This window comes from Podarcis tiliguerta, assembly GCF_965153285.1.
Source record: "Podarcis tiliguerta genome assembly, chromosome: 2".
Taxonomy (NCBI): Eukaryota; Metazoa; Chordata; class Lepidosauria; order Squamata; family Lacertidae; genus Podarcis; species Podarcis tiliguerta.
In genome coordinates, this window is record NC_139535.1 from 19,556,046 (window position 1) to 19,578,181 (window position 22,136).

At 49.4% G+C, this 22,136-nt stretch overlaps 2 protein-coding genes across 6 annotated transcripts in view; both read left to right on the forward strand.

The window, feature by feature from the left end:
• CPNE9 (copine family member 9) overlaps window positions 1-17,141 on the forward strand; it is a 65,141-nt gene extending 48,000 nt beyond the window's left edge. For all 4 annotated transcript variants that reach the window (XM_083425672.1, XM_083425671.1, XM_083425673.1 and 1 more), the window contains 9 exons: window positions 6,105-6,158; window positions 7,188-7,249; window positions 8,502-8,548; window positions 9,094-9,275; window positions 13,378-13,505; window positions 14,472-14,574; window positions 15,524-15,581; window positions 15,887-15,960; window positions 16,587-17,141. In XM_083425672.1, coding sequence (XP_083281798.1) covers window positions 6,105-6,158; window positions 7,188-7,249; window positions 8,502-8,548; window positions 9,094-9,275; window positions 13,378-13,505; window positions 14,472-14,574; window positions 15,524-15,581; window positions 15,887-15,960; window positions 16,587-16,739 — 861 coding nt within the window. In that variant the 3' untranslated portion in view covers window positions 16,740-17,141. The remainder of the gene's footprint in view (window positions 1-6,104; window positions 6,159-7,187; window positions 7,250-8,501; window positions 8,549-9,093; window positions 9,276-13,377; window positions 13,506-14,471; window positions 14,575-15,523; window positions 15,582-15,886; window positions 15,961-16,586) is intronic.
• Window positions 17,142-21,768: 4,627 nt separating this feature from the next.
• Window positions 21,769-22,136, forward strand: part of BRPF1 (bromodomain and PHD finger containing 1) — a 43,218-nt gene continuing 42,850 nt past the window's right edge. For both annotated transcript variants that reach the window (XM_083424688.1, XM_083424691.1), the window contains exon 1: window positions 21,769-21,951. The gene's annotated coding sequence lies outside the window, so the exon portion shown is untranslated. The remainder of the gene's footprint in view (window positions 21,952-22,136) is intronic.

Below are 22,136 nucleotides of genomic sequence, written 5' to 3' on the forward strand. Positions count from 1 at the left end.
CACATCCCTGACATATAACGCCACTCCTCCTCCTTTCTTGTCTGGTCTGTTTCTCTGAAATAGATTGTATCCCTCCATTTTTACATTCCAATCGTGGGACTTATCCCACCAGGTTTCAGTGATGCCTATTATGTCATATTTAGTTTGCTGTACCAAGAGCTCAAGCTCATCTTGTTTATTTCCCATGCTTTGTGCATTAGTGTACAGACACTGAAGTCCATTAGTCATTCCCCCGTGTCTCTTATTTAAGGATTTTTTCCTCCCACCACTAGGTCTGCTTGCTGTTTGCTCCATTTGGTCTATGACATTTGGATGATCATCTTCATCAATTAATAGACTCCTACCTTCAGGAGCACTGTCTCCCTCCCCCACATTAGTCAGTTTAAAGCCCTCCTGATGAGGTTTCTTAGTTTTTTGGCAAAAACATTCCTCCCAACCGTTGTGAGGTGCAGCCCATCGCTTGCCAGAAGTCCATCCTCAAGAAACTGCAGTCCGTGATCTAAGAATCCAAACCGTTCCTGTTTACACCATTTGCGAAGCCAGCTGTTTACTTCCACTATTTTCCGCTGCCCTGCAAACACTGATAAGCTCCTCCCACAGCTAATCACCTGCCTCAACAGAAACCCTGCCCCCTCTGACCTTTGACCAGGGAAAGCAGCTAATCAGCCACAAGAATCACACATACAAGAAACCCCTTTTGGCTCCTTCTTCAGCCGCTGCCCTGCAAACATTTGGCAGGCAGACTCTGCTCATGCTCAGAGTTGCTTTGGATAATATATTTAGCATGCAGCCACGTCGCACGGTATATGCTAAAAAAGTTACCATTGTGTTCAATAATATACAGTCGTACCTTGGAAGTCGAATGGAATCCGTTCCGGAACTCCGTTCGACTTCCAGAATGTTCGGAAACCAAAGTGCGGCTTCTGATTGGCTGCAGGAAGCTCCTGCAGCCAATCGGAAGCTGCGGAAGTCCCACTGGACATCCAGGTTCCAAAGAACATTTGCAAACACTCGCTTCCAGGTTTGCAGCATTCAGAAGCCAAAACAGCTGAGTACCAAGGGTGTTAGGGATCCAAAGTCTGACTGTATATGGATGTGTGAAGGAAAGAATTTCCCCCACAGCTGCTGCTCCCCACCCCAAAATGCCGCTTGCCCATCCCAATCCCTGGCACTCTCCCAATTTTGTTGGGCTCCATCTCCCATCAGCCCCAGCCAGAATGGTCAGGGATGATGGGAACTGTAAGTCCAAAACATCTGGAGGGCAGCAGGTTGGGGGAAAGCCATAGCTCAGCTGGCAGAGCATCAGTTTTGAATGCGAAAGGTCCCGGGTTCAATTCTGGCATCTCCAGGCAATGGCTGAGAAAGACTTCCCTGGAGAGCAACTCACCGTCAGTGTGCTCTGTTTATTTATTTCCTATCCTACCCTTCCTCTATAAGGAGCTCAAGGGGATCTACACGGTTCCCTTTCTAGATCAAGGGAAGTAATAGTGCCACTGTATTCTGCTCTGGTCAGACCTCACCTGGAGTACTGTGTCCAGTTCTGGGTACCACAGTTCAAGAAGGACACTGACAAACTGGAACGTGTCCAGAGGAGGGCAACCAAAATGGTCAAAGGCCTGGAAACGATGCCTTATGAGGAACGGCTAAGGGAGCTGGGCATGTTTAGCCTGGAGAAGAGGAGGTGAAGGGGTGATATGATAGCCATGTTCAAATATATAAAAGGATGTCACATAGAGGAGGGAGAAAGGTTGTTTTCTGCTGCTCCAGAGAAGCGGACACGGAGCAATGGATCCAAACTACAAGAAGATTCCACCTAAACATTAGGAAGAACTTCCTGACAGTAAGAGCTGTTCGACAGTGGAATTTGCTGCCAAGGAGTGTGGTGGAGTCTCCTTCTTTGGAGGTCTTTAAGCAGAGGCTTGACAACCATATGTCAGGAGTGCTCTGATGGTGTTTCCTGCTTGGCAGGGGGTTGGACTCGATGGCCCTTGTGGTCTCTTCCAACTCTATGATTCTATGATTCTCATTTTATCCTCGCAACAACGCTGTGAGGTAGGTTAGGATGAGAAACGGTAGCTGGCTCAAGCTCACAGGGAGCGTTGTGGCTGAGCGGGGATTCGAACCCTGCTGTCCCAGGTCTTAGTCCAGCACTCTAACCACTGCACCATGCTGGTTCTCAACACTGAACTGCTGTAGATCAGGGGTCAGCAACCTAAGGCCAATGGGCCGGAAGCAGCCCGCGGAGGTCATTTGACTGGCTCATGTGCTGCGCTAAACCAGCATGTTGCAGTGCGTGGACTTGCTTCCGCGGCATTGGAAATCGCGTCTGCGCACGTGCAGACACTGGAAATCACAGGCACGCGCACTCATGCACGCACACAATCCTGCCCACAGAGGGATCTCTGTGGGATCGTTCTGGCCCAGGCAAGATAAACCTTACCGAGCCCTGAACTAGATGGTCGCAGGGTCTGTAAGGCAGCAGCCAAGAAGTGACTAATGGGGGAGTCAGGCTGGATTGCGTCTTTCCTTGAATCAGGGCCCCAGCATCTGGAACTATTTCCACATATAAACTATTCGCAAGGCAGCATCTCTCCGCTTGTGGCGATCTGAAATGGCCAACGGATATATTTGTGGTACCCACTCTGTTACTGAGACAAAAAGTGTTGGCGCTGTGGGTAAAACTTCAGCGCCTAGGACTTGCTGATCGCATGGTTGGCGGTTCGAATCCCCGCGGCGGGGTGCGCTCCCGTTGCTCGGTCCCAGCGCCTGCCAACCTAGCAGTTCGAAAGCACCCCCGGGTGCAAGTAGATAAATAGGGACCGCTTACCAGTGGGAAGGTAAACGGCGTTTCTGTGTGCGGCTCTGGCTCGCCAGAGCAGCTTCGTCACGCTGGCCACGTGACCCGGAAGTGTCTGCGGACAGCGCTGGCTCCCGGCCTCTAGAGAGATGAGCGCACAACCCTAGAGTCTGTCAAGACTGGCCCGTACGGGCAGGGGTACCTTTACCTTTACCTTTACTGAAGTTCTCACCCTGGGCCAGCAGGGGGATACTGTAGATAGTTATGCAAATAAGGGATCGAAAGTGACGTTCAGTGATTGGATAGTTTTAGAAAATTGTTACAGTTACGTTGTACTGGAGCTCTATATAAGCAGGCTGACTGAACCCTTCAGTTCAGTTCTGTTCTGGCCTGTGAATAAACAAGAGCTGTTTGAAGAATCGCTGTGTCGTCTGATATGTTCACCCACAACGTAACAAAAAGTATGGGCACAGGGGGCATGGAGGAGACCCTTCATGAACTCCACAAGGCCCGCCCCTGACTCTCGCCAGATTTAGCCCAATCATCCTGCCTCATGTAGCATTCTTAAAATGGATGCTGAGTGGGGCGTCTGCCTGTATTCCTAGCCCTAGCCTGGGGTCACACGGTGTATTTTGCCACACAAGCAGAAGAGGGTTGGGATGCTCGAGGAAGCTGCCTGCCAGCCCCCCAGAAGGAAAAACATTACAATCAGTATTGCGCTGCAATTTGGATAATTGCCCTAGACAGGAATTTAAACCGAAAAACGGTTGCGGCAGGAAAGTGACTGGATCTGAGAGGACGTGCTGGTCTCATCTCTCTCTCTTTTTCTTTTGCTGGCAAACCAGACCCACAGGATCACTTTTGATTTCTAGTAGTGGCTTTGTCTATTAAAAAGGAATGAGCCAAATCCCCTATGATTGATTGCCAGCATGATTTAGAATAATGAAGGTGGATGAAGGATGTCAAGCAGGAAGGGGGACTGGTGGCTCTGTTGCTAAAGTGTTGGGTCGAATTGTAAATGAGCAGGATCCTTCTTTGTTTTATTTATTTATTTATTTATTTTGGTAGTGAGAGTTACAGCAAAAGTTCTGTAGTTATTCTCCTTGCAAAAGATACAGGATACCACATGGGATCAGATGCTGCAACAGACACTGCACTCTTCTTACTCTGTTTTCATTATATTTTGAGTGATGTTGTTGTTGTTATTCTTAGGTTGGCAATAGCTCTTGGATAAGCAATAAAGGTTTGATTTGATTTTGAGTTATAGATCGCTTTACATACAAGATCCCCAAAGAGATGTGACGTTCAGAACCTCTCCGGCAACCCGGAAAAACACGTTTGCTTTCCCTTAAGTCAGGCACAGGCAACCTCAGCCCTCCAGGTGTTTTGGGACTACAACTCCCATGATCCCTAGCTAACAGAACCAGTAGTCAGGGATGATGGGAATTGTAGTCCCAAAACATCTGGAGGGCCGAGGTTGCCTATGCCTGACTTAAGGGAAACTACAAGCAAACTTCGGGCCATACCCCAGTTGCTTCTATCCCAGATATCTAGTTTGGAACTGATATCCTTCCTTTGGGCCTCATCATCCCCTTTCTCAACAAACTTTTTCAGCAGGGGGCCAGTCCACTGTCCCTCAGACCTTATGGGGGGGCCGGACTATATTTTGGGAAGAAAAAAAAAAGAACGAATTCCTATGCCCCACAAATAACCCAGAGATGCATTTTAAAGAAAAGCTGACCCAAAACACCCACCCACCCCATTCACACATGAAAACAAAGACCACCACAGCCAACCACAAATGAATAACCACACCCTAGGCCAACCCCAACCTCTCTCACCACCAAAGGAACACAAGTGAACAGCAAAGAACCTGCACAAGCAATGCTGACACCAAACCCCACATATAGTAAGTAAAATAGAAACATCGCCACCCGATCTCACACCCCCTCCCCCTCTTTCCCCCTTTTCTTCCTAATGTCTCAACAAATGAAACTGATTTGTAAAAATGTTACATGGGGGAAAAAATACGAGAGAGAGACATTGCAAAGACTTTTGTAAATCAAGAAAATCTTTAATAAAAATAAATTAAATAAATTAAATAAAACACACATTATACTCATGTAAAAACACCGGGAAGGCCCCACAAATAACCCAGAGATGCATTTTAAATAAAAGGACACATTCTATTTATGTAAAAACACATCCGCGGGCCAGATTTAGAAGGCGATTGGGCCGGATCCGGCCCCTAGGCCTTAGTCTGCCTACCCATGAGTTGGACAGAAATGAAACCAGGGGCAAGACTAAAGAATGTCAGTTGGTGATTGCTAGTCTGAAATTACTTACTATTGCTGCTGTTGAATTTATAACGCTAATGTAGCAAGTCAACCTTGGAGGTGCCGTCCGCTGTCTCTCTCGAGACAGATGGATGCCAACAGTGATTGGCATCCCGCCCTTCCTCCCCACAGATCCCAGGGTGGCAAGCAAACGCACCGTTTAAAAATAAAAATGGAGCAGCAATATTCTGAAACCGCTAAAACACGCTAAAAGAAATTTGCAGTTAAAAATATCTAAAAATATGTTTCAGTTAAAAACATTCTGGAAGCAACTGCACTTAGAAACACCATTCTATTCAACGATCATGGGGGAAACAGGAATACTTTCAAGTTCTTCATGCAAGTTAATAATGATGGAGACAGGTACACCTCACTAGGGAGGGCATTCCACAATTGGGGAGCCACCACTAAAAAGGCCCTGCCGCAGTTAGTCATCAACCAGGCCCAGTGGCAGGACCATCCACAGTGGTACCTCAGGTTACAGATGCTTCAGGTTACAGACGCTTCAGGTTACAGACTCCTCTAACCCAGAAATAGTACCTCGGGTGAAGAACTTTGCTTCAGGATGAGAACAGAAATCGTGCAGCGGCAGCGGAAGGCCCCATTAGCTAAAGTGGTACCTCAGGTTAAGAACTGTTTCACGTTAAGAACGGACCTCCAGAACAAATTAAGCTCTTAACCCGAGGTACCACTGTATAGTGTCCAAGATCGTTGGTAGGTAAAAGAAAATATGGATAGCTTTTTACTTTGTATAAGGGATTGGATTTGGCTTTCCAGACTGGTTTTTTTTTTTGTTTGATTGATACTTACAATTCCACAATCTGTGTAGCTGCTCAGTTGAGGTTATGCTAATGGCTCAAATACGAAGTATAACAGTTGCAAAGGATACAACTTTAGTGACGGGAGACAAAATGGTGGCTGGAGAGTTGACAACAGAGTCACCTTTCCTTGTTCTTCTGTTTCAACCCCAGGTTTCAAATCCTAGGAAGAAATGCAAGAAGAAAAAATACGTTAACTCTGGGACAGTAAGTATGGGGAATGTTATGTTCTTCTCCTATCCCCCCCCCCCCCACCTTGAATTTTTAAGCGCCAGCTCCAGTTGCTAAAGGGTTTGGCTTGAACCTGTAAGACGGGGGGTAGGAAATCTCATGGCTTTCCAGATGTTGCTGGACTACAACTCCCATCAGTCCTCAACCACTGTGGATCAGGGATGATGGGACTTTGAGTCCATCAACATCTAGAGGAGTGTAGGTACCCTAACCTGCTGCAGAGCATAGATGATCTGGTGAACTGGAGAGGGTTGCTAAGATTCCTGTGTTATTTTGGGAGGCGGGACAAAAAATTCCTACCTGTACCACCAGCCCTTCCTTCCGGTCACAGGGGAAGCTGATCTGGATCAGGACCACACAGAGTGGACAGAGGTTTAAAGCCCTCTTTCCCCAGGGTCCAGATCCGCCCCCCCCATCACCAACTTCCTGTTTACATTTCCAAAAGCGGTGTACACAGTTGCTCACTGGGTGAACAGTGTCACATACCATGCATTGAAAACACATCGGTAGAAATTCAGCTCAGCACTATGGCAAATGTTTTGCCAGCGCAAACTTTTCTGGTTGCCGGATTGAATTATTACCCCCCCCTCCTGCCCCGCAGGCTGTTCTGTGGGTTCCCCTGACCTTCCCAAGCCAATTTTTTTTGGGGGGGGAAATGCCTCGTTGAGCTGACAGATACCCTTCTGTGGGTTTCCACTGGCAGGACTCGTGAGTTGAACGCAGTGGGGAGTTTAGACATGGAAGGGCAACCCCACAAATGTTCTGGTGCATTTTCCCTATCACAAATACCCTCAATCTTTTCGGGGGGGAGCAAGCTTGTTGTGCAAGGTCAACCGCAATTCTGCAACCTGAATTTGCCAGCATGTGATCATATCCCCCTCCCGAAATAGCAACAGTCTAGAAGCACCTTTAGGCTGCTACAGAATAGAGTCTCCAAGCTGCCTTTCTGACTATATGCGTATTCACATGTTGTTGTTTTTCTGTCTGTCTCTCTGTTTCCGGTAGGTAACGCTGCTGTCCTTCGCAGTGCAGTCGGAATACACCTTTGTCGACTACATTCGAGGCGGGTGCGTTGGTTGAAAAGCTGGGGTGCCTCCCTAGGGGCCTGAATCTGGAGGGCCAGGGGCTGGCTGCCCTGTTATTGATGGATGGAGTGCCCATCTTTCACCCTAAGGTCCCAGGGTGGGTTACAAGTGCCACTTTGCAATACGATATTAAGTCCTGAAAGACCTACATTGGCTCCCAGTACGTTTCCAAGCACAATTCAAAGTGTTGGTGCTGACCTTTAAAGCCTCTAAAGAGCCTCAGTCCAGTATACCTGAAGGAGCATCTCCACCCCTATCATTTGGCCCGGACACTGAGGTCCAGCTCTGAGGGCCTTCTGGCGGTTCCCTCACTGCAAGAAGTGAGGTTACAAGGAACCAGGCAGAGGGCCTTCTCGGTAGTGGCGCCCACCCTGTGGAACACCCTCCCAACTGATGTCAAGGAAATAAATAACTATCTGACTTTTAGAAGACATCTGAAGGCAGCCCTGTTTAGGGAAGCTTTTAATGTTTGATGTTTTATCACTTATTAATTATTATTATTATTATTATTATTATTATTATTATTATTCTGTTGGGAGCCACCCAGAGTGGCTGGGGAAACCCAGGCAGATGGGCAGGGTATAAATAATGAAATTATTATTATTATTATTAGTCATTTAAAACAACTTACCATTGCAGAAATATATATCCTAAAAATATATCCAAAAATATCTTCCAAAATTATACACCTCAAGCGTCAAAAGCCAGGGTAAAGAGGTTCGTCTTCAGCATTCTCCGAAAGCTGTACAAAGAAGGTGCGGGGAGTTCCACAGCTTAGGGGCCACCATGGAGAAGGCCCTCTCGCAGGTCACCACTCCCACGCCCAAGCCTCTGATGGTAGGGGAACTACCAGCTAGAGCAACTGCCTCTCAGCACCTGAGAGGATCTGTAGGGAAGGAGGCTGTGCTTCAGAGATTTGGTCTCTGAGTTGTTTAGAGCTTGAAGCACCAACGCCAGCCTTCACATCTTCTCGGGTATTACCCAGGAGGAGACTAGAGGAGGGTGGCCTAGGCAGGAAGGCAGAACAAGACAAGCGCATGAAGCATTGAGAGGATGACATGCCTGAGGTCTGGCAGAGACCTTTGAGGTTGGGGCTCTGCCTTTGGGGTACCGGCAAGAGACCGAAGGGTTTTGGTGGGATTAACCTATGAGGATGAACACAGCTAAGGGTGTTTTGGGGGGCTCACAAGAATGGCAGCATCCATTTCTCTCTCTCCTCCATCCCACCCCTTAGGACACAGCTGAATTTCACCGTCGCCATTGATTTCACCGCCTCCAACGGTGAGTGCAGCACAGCCATGAGTCGCTATGGGAACAGAGGGAGAGTTTAGCTGCCGGTAACCAGGCTGCCGGTAACCAGGCAGCCGAGGACCCTTGGGCTAAAGACAGATCTTTAACCTTCCACCTCTGTGGGGTTGCCTGCCCCCGCTCTCAAATGTGGGGCTGTGGGAATCCTCCCGCAAAGAACTTCCACACTTCTATACCAGAATTGGTCGCAGGACAGGGTGAGGGGAGAGAAATACCATTGTCCCAGTGTCTGAGGAGTCAAGGAAGAGGGGAATTCACCTGTGGGAGAATGAAGTGGAAGTATTAGGCCAATCAAGGTGCCGTTGAGGAGAAGAAGGAAAGTATGAAGAACTACCCAAGGTTCTGTGAATTCCCAGAGGAGGGAGGGAGCCAAGCCAAGCCAAGATGGTGGAGGGTTGCTGGCTTTTTGATATGGGTTTGCGAATGCTGTGTGTACGGCCTGTGGGAAGACGTGGGGCTGAATTTCTGGGGGAATGGGGTTGTGGGATTCTGGAGGCTGACCAAATGCCTTTTCACAGGGATTCCCTCCCAGCCCACCTCCCTCCATTACATGAGCCCCTACCAGCTCAGCTCCTACGCCATGGCTCTGAAGGCCGTTGGAGAAATCATCCAAGACTACGACAGCGACAAGCTTTTCCCTGCCTATGGCTTCGGAGCCAAAGTCCCGCCGGACGGCAAGGTGTCCCACCAGTTCCCTTTGGTAGGTGGGAACCCCCCCCCCCCAGTTGCAATGGTGAGAGGGGCCTGCTGTGCGTATGGCCCCAGATTCAATCCCTGGTGTCTCCATTTGCATGCATCTGGAGTAGCAAACATACTGCCAAGTCGGGAAGGGCAAAACTGAGCTAGAGGGATCATTGTCCTGACTTACGAGGCAGTTTTTTGCATACCTGTGGAGTCGGGTTTTAGGGAAATCTCTGTGGGTCAAACCACAGAGCCTAGGACTTGCTGATCAGAAGGTCGGCGGTTCGAATCCCTGCGACGGGGTGAGCTCCCGTTGTTTGGCCTCAGCTCCTGCCAACAAAGCAGTTCGAAAGCACGTCCAAGTGCAAGCAGATAAATAGGTACAGCTCCGGCAAGAAGGTAAATGGTGTTTCTGTGCGCTGCTCTGGTTCTCCAGAAGCGGCTTAGTCATGCTGGCCACATGACCCGGATGCTGTACGCCGGCTCCCTCAGCCAGTAAAGCGAGATGAGCACCACAACCCCAGAGTCGGCCACGACTGGACTTAATGATCAAGGGTCCCTTTACCTTTACCTTACCTGGATCATTGTATACCCCAGAAGTTCACAAGCTGAGCTCCATGGACCATTAATGGTCAGTGAGCTTTGTTGAGGTGGTTTGCGGAAAGACTTTGGAACAGTCAAGTCATTTGTACCTAGTTTTGTGCTTTCCTTTTCCCCCTGACAACGGAGATCAAGACTGTCTTAACCAGAGCCAGATTTACCAGCCTGGGACTCTGGATTTTCATAATATATAGTTTTCCCTTTAAAATATGCTAGTCAAAGAGGCCGTTCTCAGCACAGCTTGGCCCCTGACATTCCTAATACGGTACTGGTTTTGAGAATGAACCTCCATTATCTCCCAAGATGGATGCCATCAACAACAGCAACAACAATTTTGTATGGATCATTTTGATGTTTTATTTTATATTGTTGAAAACCACTTAGAAGTGTTTGGGTTTTGGTGCTGTTTTTTCCCCTCCTTGCTTTTTTTTTTGTACATTCAAACAGTATATAAATGTTGTCAAATAATTTCATAAATCAGTGATGGCGGCACCATGGTTAAGTACATGATTTGCCGAGACCTAGGAACTTTGCGGTGGTCCTCCGGAGTGGGGCAGGGAGAGTTAGAGAGCTACCATTACATAGACCCCAAAAAGAAATTCAGAGCGTGTAGTCATTGCTGCTTGCTCTCTGTAATGACACCTGGTGGATCTGCAAGAGTCAGAAGATTCAAGGTTGTTGCCAATAACTACATTCGCTGCAACACACAACACACTCCGCTTCTGAGCCACTGCAGAAGCCTTTGCCCTGCTGTAAGTAACAGACATGTTACAACTCAACAACAAACCGGCAGGCAGCCTTATAAGGGACGTTGATATCCATCAAACCAGCTTTTTAAGAAACGCACTCTGTATCTCCCTTTGTATTATGATGTGAATTGCCTAAACTGCATCCCATGGTTACCCAACTGTTCACATCCAACTCTTGGCTTCGTTTTTCTTCTCCTTTGCTCCAGTTACTGGTCAGTGCTGCGTTCCTTTTCAAGACTAGCACAGATGATGGGATGCAGCGATGAGTTTGTGGCAGAACTCCAGGGCTCAGGCTTCTAACCTGTTTCCAACGCCAAGTTTTATCTCTGGATTGTGCAGAATAGACGCATGTCCCTCTCCACCAAATAAATGAAGCCCCTTGCTCACTGTTCTGTGGTTAGTGGGGCAGGTCTTCCAGCTCAGGGTTTGTCTTCCAACAGAGGTTCCTCAATCCCCCCTTTCTAAAAGTTTAGTAGTGGTGGAAGGATCCTTAATATTGTTTTGCTCACCGCCTGTTTTCTATGGCTTTTAGTGCTTACAGTATGAAACATGCCACAGGTATCAACAAATGCGTGTGACCGAGCTTCTTTAGCACACCACAAAAACCAGATTGTGGGGAGGGAGGGAGGGAAGCTTAACTTTTTTACACGCACACAAAGTCTCCATTCCTCATGCCTCCTAATACTTCTTAAATGTGCAAGGACAGCCATAGCTACAGGCGAGCAAGCCGGGTATTTTGCCCTGGGTGAAGCCTCCAGAGGGGCACCATTGAGTCTCCCAGCCTGTGTGTGGCAGGGGCGCCAAACTGGGTCTTTAACCCGGTGAAAGAAAGCCTAGTTTCACACCTGGCAAGGATTATCTGCTAAGGGTGGGGGGGGGGGGACCACACATCATAAATAGGGAAGTGAGCCCAATTTGCACTGTCTTCAATAAAGCACAGCCCATCCAAACTCTGGCGCTGGGATTGCTGTCGGCTGAGCTGTCCTAAGCCCGATAGAGGGAAAGCAAGCCTTTGAAATAAGAGTTTTGAATGCCATCCTATTGATTAGTTCGAAGCTGAAAAGGGGCTCATCCACACAGTGGCGTAGCGTGGGTTGTCAGCACCCGGGGCAAGGCAAGTAATTTGTGCCCCCCCCCACTGCACTGTCCCTCCCCCAGATAGTCTCTCGCTCTCTCTCCGCACCGCACCGCACGCCTGGCACCCTCCCCTCCACAGTGGGCGGTGACCCGGCGGCTCGGATCGGATTCGCACAGCCAGCACTGCAGTGAGAGAGAGAGTGAGTGAGCCAGGTAGGGGCAGAGAGCTGCGAGTGCGAGCGAGCGCCCCCCCCCCAGATGTTGCGCCCGGTGCGGCCGGCCCCCCTGCACCCCCCACGCTACGCCACTGCATCCCCACCTCCCTTTGCCCTGACGCTCTCTCCTTGGGAAAACCAGCGGTTTGCCATTTGTTCTGATTCAGCGGTAAATAGAGTGTTCTCCGGGGGGGGGGGGAGGTGCTGGGCAAATGCAAATCCACTCGGACTGGTGCCCAGAAGGCACTTTCTAGGCATGGAACCAGCAGAAGTGTGGAAAAGCTCAGAGTTAGGGTCCAACATAAGTTCCACCTGCCTGGTCCAATCCTTGCCACTTTCAGGGCTTATCCTGGCATAAGGTCCACTGGTCTCTCTCTCTCTCTATATATATATATTAGCATATCATTTTCAACAATTATTAAACATACTTTTATATCTTGTACAATTTATTTTTTACTTCCATCAATCACATATGAAAATTTTCCAATCTCTGAACTTAATTTACATTTCTTACTTTCACTATTACATTTAAATATCATAACTAACGTCACTCTTCTTTGCAATGTTTCATATATTTCTCCTTACAAAACTTCTTGTAGTTCTACTAGCATACTGTATTTTTCACCCTATAGGGCGCACCGGCCCATAGGGCGCACCAAGTTTTTTTTTGGGGGGGGGGAATAAAGAAGAAAAATTATTTTTCCCCCAGGCTGGGGCGGGGGAAGCCCAAGCTTCCCCCGACCCCTGCCCCAGGCTTTGGGTTGCAGGCTGCTATCCGCAAGCCTGGGGAGCCCATGGGACCTCCCGCCGGGCTGCCAGGGCTTGCAGTTAACTTCCTGAAGCCTGGAGAGCGAGAGGGGTCGGTGCTCACCGACCCCTCTCACTCTCCAGGCTTCAGCGAAAGCCTGCATTCGCCCCATAGGACGCACACACATTTCCCCTTCATTTTTGGAGGGGGGAAAGTGCGTCCTATAGGGCGAAAAATACGGTAATTTGTTGATTACAGTTGCTCTTCAGATAATTCGTATATTTCCTCCAATCTCCTGCAAATCTCTGGTCCTGCAGGTTTCGAATCCTTCTTGTCATTTTATCCAATTCTGTGTAGTCCATTAATTTTGTCCGCCATTCTTCTTTCGTCGGTATTTCTTCTTGCTTCCATTTCTGGGCCAAGAATACTCTTGCTGCTGTTGTTGCATATAAAAACAATTTAACAACCTGTCTATTAATATCCTCACTTAAGGTCCACTGGTCTTAGCTCTAGCTAAGCCAGGATTAGGGAGCTACACTGGTATAGCCCGGCGGTGGTAGGAACTAGGTGGCTGAGCCAGAGAACCACCAGATGCTATCTTGCAGATCTCGGCTTTGGGTTCACCTGTTACTGGCTGCTGTTGTTGGGGTTACCTTGGCAAAAAATATCCATGTACCTCCCTTCCTATAAGATCTGTGTAGTCCATTAAGAACGGCGCTGTTCTTTCCTTAGAATCACAACCCAGACAACCCCAGCTGCGAGGGCATTGAGGGAGTGCTGGAATCTTATTTCCACAGCTTACGCACAGTGCAGCTATACGGACCCACCAACTTTGCGCCAGTCATCAACCAGGTGGCACGGTAAGTGGGCACTGGAAAAGCATCGCATGCTGAACAAGGTCCTGCCTCTCGGGAGCCTTGCATTGGGCTGGGGGCAGAACATCGCTGAGTTGGTCTTTCCAAGACGCAGTTGTTGCAATACCCAGACCCAAGTCATCTCTGTCTTCAAAGGAGCCCAGTCTGGCTCCAGGGCTTGCATGTTTTCAGTGGCACCTTAGGGAACATCCCCCTTTCCCCGGCTGATCCAAGCAGCGCGATTTGAACCAGTGAGGACCAGCGGTAGAGAAAGGTGGAGGAACCGCCAACCCAAACCTTCTCGGTAGTGGCGCCCTCCCTGTGGAACACCCTCACTTCCGATGTCAAGGAGATAAGGAATTATGCAACTCTTAGAAGACATCTGAAGGCAGCCCTGTATCGGGAGGTTTATAACGTTTGATGTTATGTTTTTAGATATGCTGCAAGCCGACCAGAGTGGCTTGGGAAACCCAGCCAGATGGGTGGGGTATAATAATAATAATAATAATAATAATAATAATAATAATAATAGAACTTAATTCGTTCTGGAGGTCCGTTCTTAACCTGAAACTGTTCTTAATCTGAGCTACCACTTTAGCTACTGAGGCCTCCCGCTGCCACTGCGCTGGAGCACGATTTCTGTTCTCATCCTGAAGCAAAGTTCTTAACCCAAGGTACTATTTCTGGGTTAGCGGAGTCTGTAACCTGAAGCGTCTGTAACCCAAGGTACCACTGTATCACTCTTCCCACAGTAGCCAATCAGAAGCAGGACATGAAGACAATCATTCCCTCCTCCTACAGACCTGAAGCGTCTGTAACCGGAAGCGTCTGTAACCCAAAGTACCACTGTAATAATGATGCCCTCTGTTTCAACTCTCCGGCTGAGAACTCTGTTTGCTTGGTGGGCATAGCTCCATAGTGTGGTGGGAAGCAAGGCATGTCTTGGTCCTCTCAACTCTCCCTCTTCCTCAGGTTGGCGGCCCAGGAGACTGACGGGTCCCAGTATTACGTCCTGCTCATCATCACGGACGGAGTCATCTCTGACATGCTGCAAACCAAGGAAGCCATTGTCAGCGTGAGTCCAAACTCTCCCTTTCCATGCTGGGAGAGGGGTGGGGAAGAAAGGGAACACCCTCAAGACTTAAGGGGAGGCATGAAAGCTGGTCACCAGCAGATCCCAATGTCACCTTAAGTGCCTTCTGGAAGAAACCGGTGGTCTCCACCTGCCCTCACCGCCTTCTCGATTGAATTTGCAATAAAGTGGTCAACACAGGCTTCCTCATTGCCCAAACCCCATAAAAAGGCCTTCTTTACATAAACGATGGTGCGGGCATTAACCGCCGGCAGAATGAGGCTGAGAGGTCCCAGCACGGCCCTGCTGTGCTGAGGGGTAAATAGCTTTGCAGCCAAGATACGTAGGCTATGTCCACTGTTTTTATCCATGTGTGCATAAAGGTAAAGGTAAAGGAACCCCTGACCATTAGGTTCAATCGTGATCGACTCTGGGGTTGCAGAGCTCATCTCGCTTTATTGGCCAAGGGAGCCGGCGTAGTTTCCGGGTCATGTGGCCAGCATGACTAAGCCGCTTCTGGCAAACCAGAGCATCGCACGGAAACGCCGTTTACCTTCCCGCCGGAGCGGTATCTATTTATCTACTTGCACTTTGATGTGCTTTCGAACTGCTAGGTTGGCAGGAGCAGGAACCGAACAACGGGAGCTCACCCCGTTGCGGGGATTCGAACCGCCGACCTTCTGATTGGCAAGTCCTAGGTTCTGTGGTTTAACCCACAGCGCCACCTGCGTGTGCATACACAGCTGCAAATGTGTGGATTTAGATTAGCCCAGGGCTCCTTGTGGCCTTGATCTGGATCTGCAAGACTAAACACCATGTGGGCATAGCTGTCAACGTTTCCCTTTTTTAAAGGGAAATTCCCTTATTATGAATAGGATTTCCCTTTAAAAAAGGGGAAAGTTGACAGCTATGCACGTGGGATGCATCTCAGACAATGCGGTTCTCCCCACAGGCCTCGTCTTTGCCAATGTCTATCATCATCGTGGGAGTAGGGCCGGCTGATTTTCTGGGTAGGTGTTGCCCTGATCCAAGATGTGTGATGGGCCAACGATGGGAATTGTGTTGGGTGGACCTGGACCAACCCGGTCCGACAGGGTGACAGTCGGTGGCTTGCTATGCTTCAGCACTTTGCACAAAGCACAAAGCGGCGAGAGGGCCACCACCGAAGGCCACGCTGCGAGGCCGATGACTAGGCCTCGTGGAGCTGGGTTGCATGCAGGGAAGATGTGCTTTCGTAGGTGCCCTGTACTTGGGCAGCAACCCAAGGAGGATGGCAACGAACCTTAGCAGTAATTCATTCTTGTGTGATCCTCAGCTATGGAAGAGCTGGACGGAGATGAAGTGCGAGTCTCCTCCAGGGGGCGCTATGCTGAGAGAGACATTGTGCAGGTAACTCTTTTCCAGAGAGCATGGATGGATCAGCGATGCCAAAGGGTGGGAGGCTTTTTGGAGGGTGGGGCAGGATCTGGCCAAGCACCTACCCCCTTCTCTCTCATAGCTGTCAACTGTCCCTTATTTGGTGGGAAAGTCTCTTATCCCAGTCATTATTATTGAGGATGTCCCTTAAATTCCCCGGGTTTCAAAGGAAGCAGCTCCTCTCCCTCCCTCCCTGCCGGCCAGGGAGGAGGGAGGCTCCAACTGTGCTGCTTGGCTGCACTGCTCACTCAATAAGAAGTCTAAGTACGACTGGGGGGTGGAGCTTGCATGCCTTGTGCCAATCAAATCGGCTGCGTTGCCTGAGGACTCGCCTTTGCTCAGCGCTTCCCAGCGGAGAGGTGACGGTGGTTTTCCTTGCTGCATCCCCTCTGCCGGGTTGCTGCGCTGTGGGAACACTTTAGGCTTCATTTGGCTGCTGGCTGGGCTTTCTGCCTTTGGCTCGGAGGGGCTCAGAAGTTGAACATACCTGCGTTCTGAAAATCCCTTATTTTGGCTGCTGATCCCTTATTTTTGAGGCTGCTGGTCCCTTATTTTCAAATCTGTAAGTTGACAGCTATGTTCTCTCTCTTTCCACCCAGTTTGTGCCATTCCGGGATTACGTGGACCATTCTGGGAACCACGTGTTGAGCATGGCACGCCTGGCAAAGGACGTCCTGGCAGAAATCCCTGAGCAGCTCCTCTCCTACATGAAGACCCGCGACATCAAGCCCCTTTCTGCTAGTCCGCAGTAGCTCCGCCCTCTGCCGTAGCCTGAGCCAATGAGGGCGTTCCGCTCCGGCTGGGACTGAGACGACTCCTACCAATTGGGCAACGTTGGCTGTCCCCAATGGGCCGGGTGGCTGGGACAGCTCTCTCTGTGGGAGGTGGGCCGGGGCGTGACCTCCCTGCCTCGCACAGGTGCCCTCGGAGATGTCAGCACAAAAGCATGAACCCACCCAGAATCTCACAAGGGATGGCACCAGAGTTCACAAACCAGCTCTTGACAAGGGGCACGACGGACCAGGAAGGAGTTTGGAAGGAAGCCTGCATTTCGCTGAGGGCAGCCAGGGACGATGTTTTTCTTCAGGTTCTCTAAGGCGCCACTGAGTTCTGTTTCTGCCTGGTTATCGACAATAAACCATCCTTGGTCCCAGGTTCTCTTGCGTGCGTGTGGTGGTGTTGTTGCTGTGTCGATGAGGGATTGTGGAAACCATGCCTTGTGAGGAACGGCTGAGGCAGTTGGGTATGATTAGCCCGGATAAGAGACGACCGAGAGATGATATGATAGCTATCTTCAAATATTTGAAGAGCTGTCAAATGAGAGATGGAGCTCGCTTGTTTTCTGCGGCTCTGGAAGGTAGGACCCGAAACGATGGGTTCAAATGACAAGGAAGGAGATTCCAACTAAATACCAGGAAGAACTTTCTGGCGGCAAGAGCTGTTTGAAAGTGGAACGGACTACCGTATTTTTCGCTCTATAGGACGCACCATACCATAGGAGGGGGAGAACGGGGGGGGGAAAATTCTCCCCCTCTCTGCTCAGCACCCCTTTTGCGAAGCGGCAGGAGAAACAGAGCCCCTTCCATTTCTTCTCCCGCTTCGCTGAAGGGGCGCTGCGCAGCTCTCCCTCTCTGCTGAAGCCAGGAGAGTCTTGCTCTCCCGGCTTCAGCAAAAGGAACCCGAAGCCTTCAGAGCGCAGTGCAAGTTCCCGCTGCACTCCAAAGGCTTCAGGTGGCTATCACTGAAGCCTGGAGAGCGAGAGGGGTTGGTGCGCACCAACCCCTCTCGCTCTCCAGGCTTCAGTGATAGCCACCTGAAGCCTTTGGAGTGCAGCGGGAACTCGCACTGCGCTCTGAAGGCTTCGGGTTCCTTTTGCTGAAGCCAAGGAGCTTGCATTCACTCCATAGGACACACACACATTTCCCCTTAATTTTTGGAGAGGAAAAAGTGCGTCCTATAGAGCGAAAAATACGGTACCTTGGAAGGTGGCAGACTCTCCTTCGTTGGAGTGTTTTAAAACAGACGTTGGGTGGCCATCTGTCAGGGATTCGTTAGCTGTGATTCCTGCACTGATGGGGGTTGGACATAATAATAATAATAATAATAATAATAATAATAATAATAATAATAATTTTTTATTTATACCCCGCCCTCCCCAGCCAAGGCTGGGCTCAGAGCGGCTTACAAGCAATAATAAAAACAAGATGAATGATTACAACTTAAAAACAAAAGTAAAATACAACATTAAAATAATGGAACATTAAAATATTAAAATGTAGCCTCATCGCAGGAGGAGAAGGAAAAGAAAAAAGAAAGGGAGGGAGGGAGGGAATCAAATTGGCTCCAAGCCAAAGGCCAGGCGGAACAACTCTGTCTTACAGGCCCTGCGGAAAGAAATCAGATCCTGCAGGGCCCTGGTCTCATGAGGCAGAGCGTTCCACCAGGCCGGAGCCAGAGTTGAAAAGGCCCTGGCTCTGGTTGAGGCCAATCTAACTTCCTTAGGGCCTGGGACCACTAGGGTGTTGTTATTTATGGACCTTGAGGCTCTCCGTGGGGCATACATGGTGAGGCGGTCCCATAGGTATGAGGGTCCTAGGCCGTGAAGGGCTTTAAAGGTCAAAAGCAGCACCTTAAATCTGACCCTGTACTCCACCGGGAGCCAGTGCAGCTTGAAAAGCACTGGGTGAATATGCTCCCATGGCAGAGACCCCGTGAGGAGCCTCGCTGCAGCATTCTGCACCCGCTGGAGTTTCTGGGACAGCTTCAAGGGCAGCCCTGCGTAGAGCGAATTACAGTAGTCAAGCCTGGAGATGACCGTCGCATGGATCACTGTGGCCAGGTCGGGGCGGGAAAGGTAAGGGACCAACTGCTTGATGCGGCAAAGGTGGAAAAATGTCGCCTTGGCTGTTGCTGAAACTTGCGCCTCCATGGAAAGGGAGGCGTCAAGGATTACACCCAAACTCTTAACGGAAGAGATGACCCTCAGGATCCCTTCCAACTTTACACAGTTCTATAATTCTATGATGTTACAGGGTAGTTGTCCCAGAGGGGTGAAACAGCTGTGGGGTTGTGGCTTTCTGCCATCTCAGGCTATGCTTCCCAGTTAAAGACCAGCTCAAGAGGTAGGCCTCTTGCTTATCCCACTTTGGGAACTAGTAAAGTTGCAGGGCTTTTTAAAGATTCAGTTTACTGATAGCAACTCCACCTCAGCCCTGAGTACAAAATGAATTGTTAATCTGACGAAGCCACCGGGATGTGGGGATTTTGGACAAGAAACTACAGCACTGGCAACAGAGACAAGGAAGGCGAAACTTATTTTCTTCATATTATAGCTTAATTCAGAAAAGATCAGAGCTTAGGGTAGAAACATATACCAGGCCATGGTAACATTTTAAAAGGCATACAGTTTTCTAGCCATACAGGCACCTGCTTTTCCAAGCCCTTTGAAACAGAAGCTTCTTCCATGGCCAGAGCCCAGGCCAAATATCCCATTTGCCCAATGACACCTTGAGAACAGCAACTGAATACTGCTGGGTTCTCCTTTTGCAGACTAAGGATATAATAATAATAATTTATTATTTGTATCCCGCCCATCTGGCTGGGTTTCCCCAGCCACTCTGGGCGGCTTCCAACAAAGATGAAAAATACACTAAAATATCACACATTAAAAACTTCCCTGAACAGGGCTGCCTTCAGATGTCTTCTGAATGTCAGGTAGTTGTTTATCGCTTTGACATCTGGTGGGAGAGCGTTCCACTGGGCGGGCACCACAACCGAGAAGGCCCTCTGCCTGGTTCCCTGTAACTTGGCCTCTTGCAGTGAGGGAACCACCAGAAGGCCCTCGGAGCTGGACCTCAGTGTCCGGGCAGAACGATGGGGGTGGAGACGCTCCTTCAGATATACTGGACCGAGACCGTTTAGGGCTTTAAAGGTCAGCACCAACACTTTGAATTGTGCTCGGAAACGTACTGGGAGCCAATGAAGGTCTATACACACCATACACACCATACCATGAAAGCACATGAAACGCATATGGCTTTCACACATAAACAACATTGGGAACTATAGTTTGCCCCTCAGCAGTGCTACAATTCCCAGCACCCTTAACAAACCTCAGTTCCCAGGTTTCCTTGCAGGGGTGGGGGGGATCCCATGTGCTTGAAATGTTTGGTGTGGCTCTGACCTAAGTTTTAGGACAAATCTTTCATTTCCCTGACAGATGGGGAAACCCTGATATTGTAAGCCTATAAGCTAGGAGCTTCTTTCCACCGACGCAGCAATTCTCCAGCCCCCTAAGACTCCCTCTGCAGCCTATCCAGGAGGGATAATTCAGTGCACAGCAGCGGCAGCGGCCCAGACTGGTGAGGTTCAATTGTTTGAAGCCAGCAAGCAGATGGGAAGGGAGTATTCCCGCGGCAGGGCGTTTGGCCTACTTTATCTCTGCTCTCAGGAAGCGAAAGCGCAGCCCAGGGCTGAGCCTGCCTGAATAAAACATGGAGCAGCAGAAGCTGCAGGATGCCTCCGCTCATCTGATGCAGCGGGAGGGCCACCTTTCAAAGGCTTCCCATCATCGCCATCACCCCCCACTCCTCCCGCATCCCTGGCTGGGGGTCTACCTTTTGTCTTTGGCCAAGAAGGTGCAGGTAATTCGGGGAGGGCCTCAGTTCCTGGGCAGTTGCTCATGGCAGGCAGGCAGTATGCTTAGCAAACGGCCTTGGCGGTGTGCAAACCCTTAACTGCGTAGGAAGCAGTGGTGGCAGGTGACCTGATAGGGCGGAAAGCAAGGAGGCCAACAGCAGGGGGCACCGCAGAGCCAATGACAGGCACTGCCAACCAAGGGTGTGTTCACACTACCACTGACCCTGTTAGGTTGTGGGTGAACATATCAGACGACACAGCGATTCTTCAAACAGCTCTTGTTCATTCACAGGCCAGAACAGAACTGAACTGAAGGGTTCAGCCAGCCTGCTTATACACAGCTCCACTACAATGCAACAGTAACCACTTTCTGTAACTATCCAATCACTGAACGTCACTTTCAATCCCTTATTTGCATATGTGGACCTGAGTGAAGACTATCTACAGTATCCCCCCTGCTGGCCCAGGGTGAGGACTTCTGTACATAACAGACCCCACACCCAGTGTGCTGCTCACGGCTAGTTTTTCAAGCCACATTCACACGGTGCTTGCCACAGTCCACATCGGTCCTGTACTTTCTTGACTAATACTGTTGTCGGATGTGTGTGTTTTCCCTTCAGACCAGCTTCAATCCAGCTGGAAAACTTAAGCCCCGCTCACTTTGGGCTTCCTCACAATGTGAATGTTTATTTGAAACGGCTGTTGTGCACGCACAGAGGACAGCTTCCTTTGTGCTGTGCATCCCAAACACCTGAAAGCCAGCCTGGTGGGCGTGGTTTGGAGTAAATGGCCAAACAGTGACCCATGCTGGGCCAAATTTGGCCCATGGGCTTGGGGAGGGGTCCTACCCTAGGTTGACCCAATGGCCTGACTGTAAAAGGCAGCATCTTATGTTCTAATTACTATAAATAGGAGCTAAGAACAGGCTAGAGTGACAAAGAGCTGCCTCTTCTTGTTGTAGAAAAACCTCAATTTGTGGGGAAGGCGGATGATTCACATAGAGAAAGACAGCCTGATCCTACATTTGCCTGGCATTAGTCACCACCACCAAAATGGCCACTTTCAGTTAGAAACAGGACATTCCGCCTTAGCGTCATTGTGACGAGGGTACCTTGGTTCCATGGCAACTGGTGTAAGCAGAAAACGAAGACCTCTGGGCAAATATAGGAAGTGGCCAAACGCTCAAACACAAATGTTAAGAATGGTCAGCAAGGCTGCTTTTAGGAACTAACAAGGGATTTCTAGAGCTGCCCAGCTACAGCAGCCTAGAAAAGTGTTCCTTAAAGAGATACCCAAGGAGAAAGAGTGTTCATAGATTTCTCCCAGGTCAGTCCTGAGTTCGTCTAGATTTCTGGATTTCCCAACAAAATAAGTTTGTTTCTCTGCTCTTTTTTGACTCTAGCCATGGTGGAAATTCAGGACAGCCTTTAGGCTGCAATCCTACACATTCACCTTGGAGCAAGTAGCCTTTAACTTGTTGTTGTTTAGTCATTTAGTTGTGTCCGACTCTT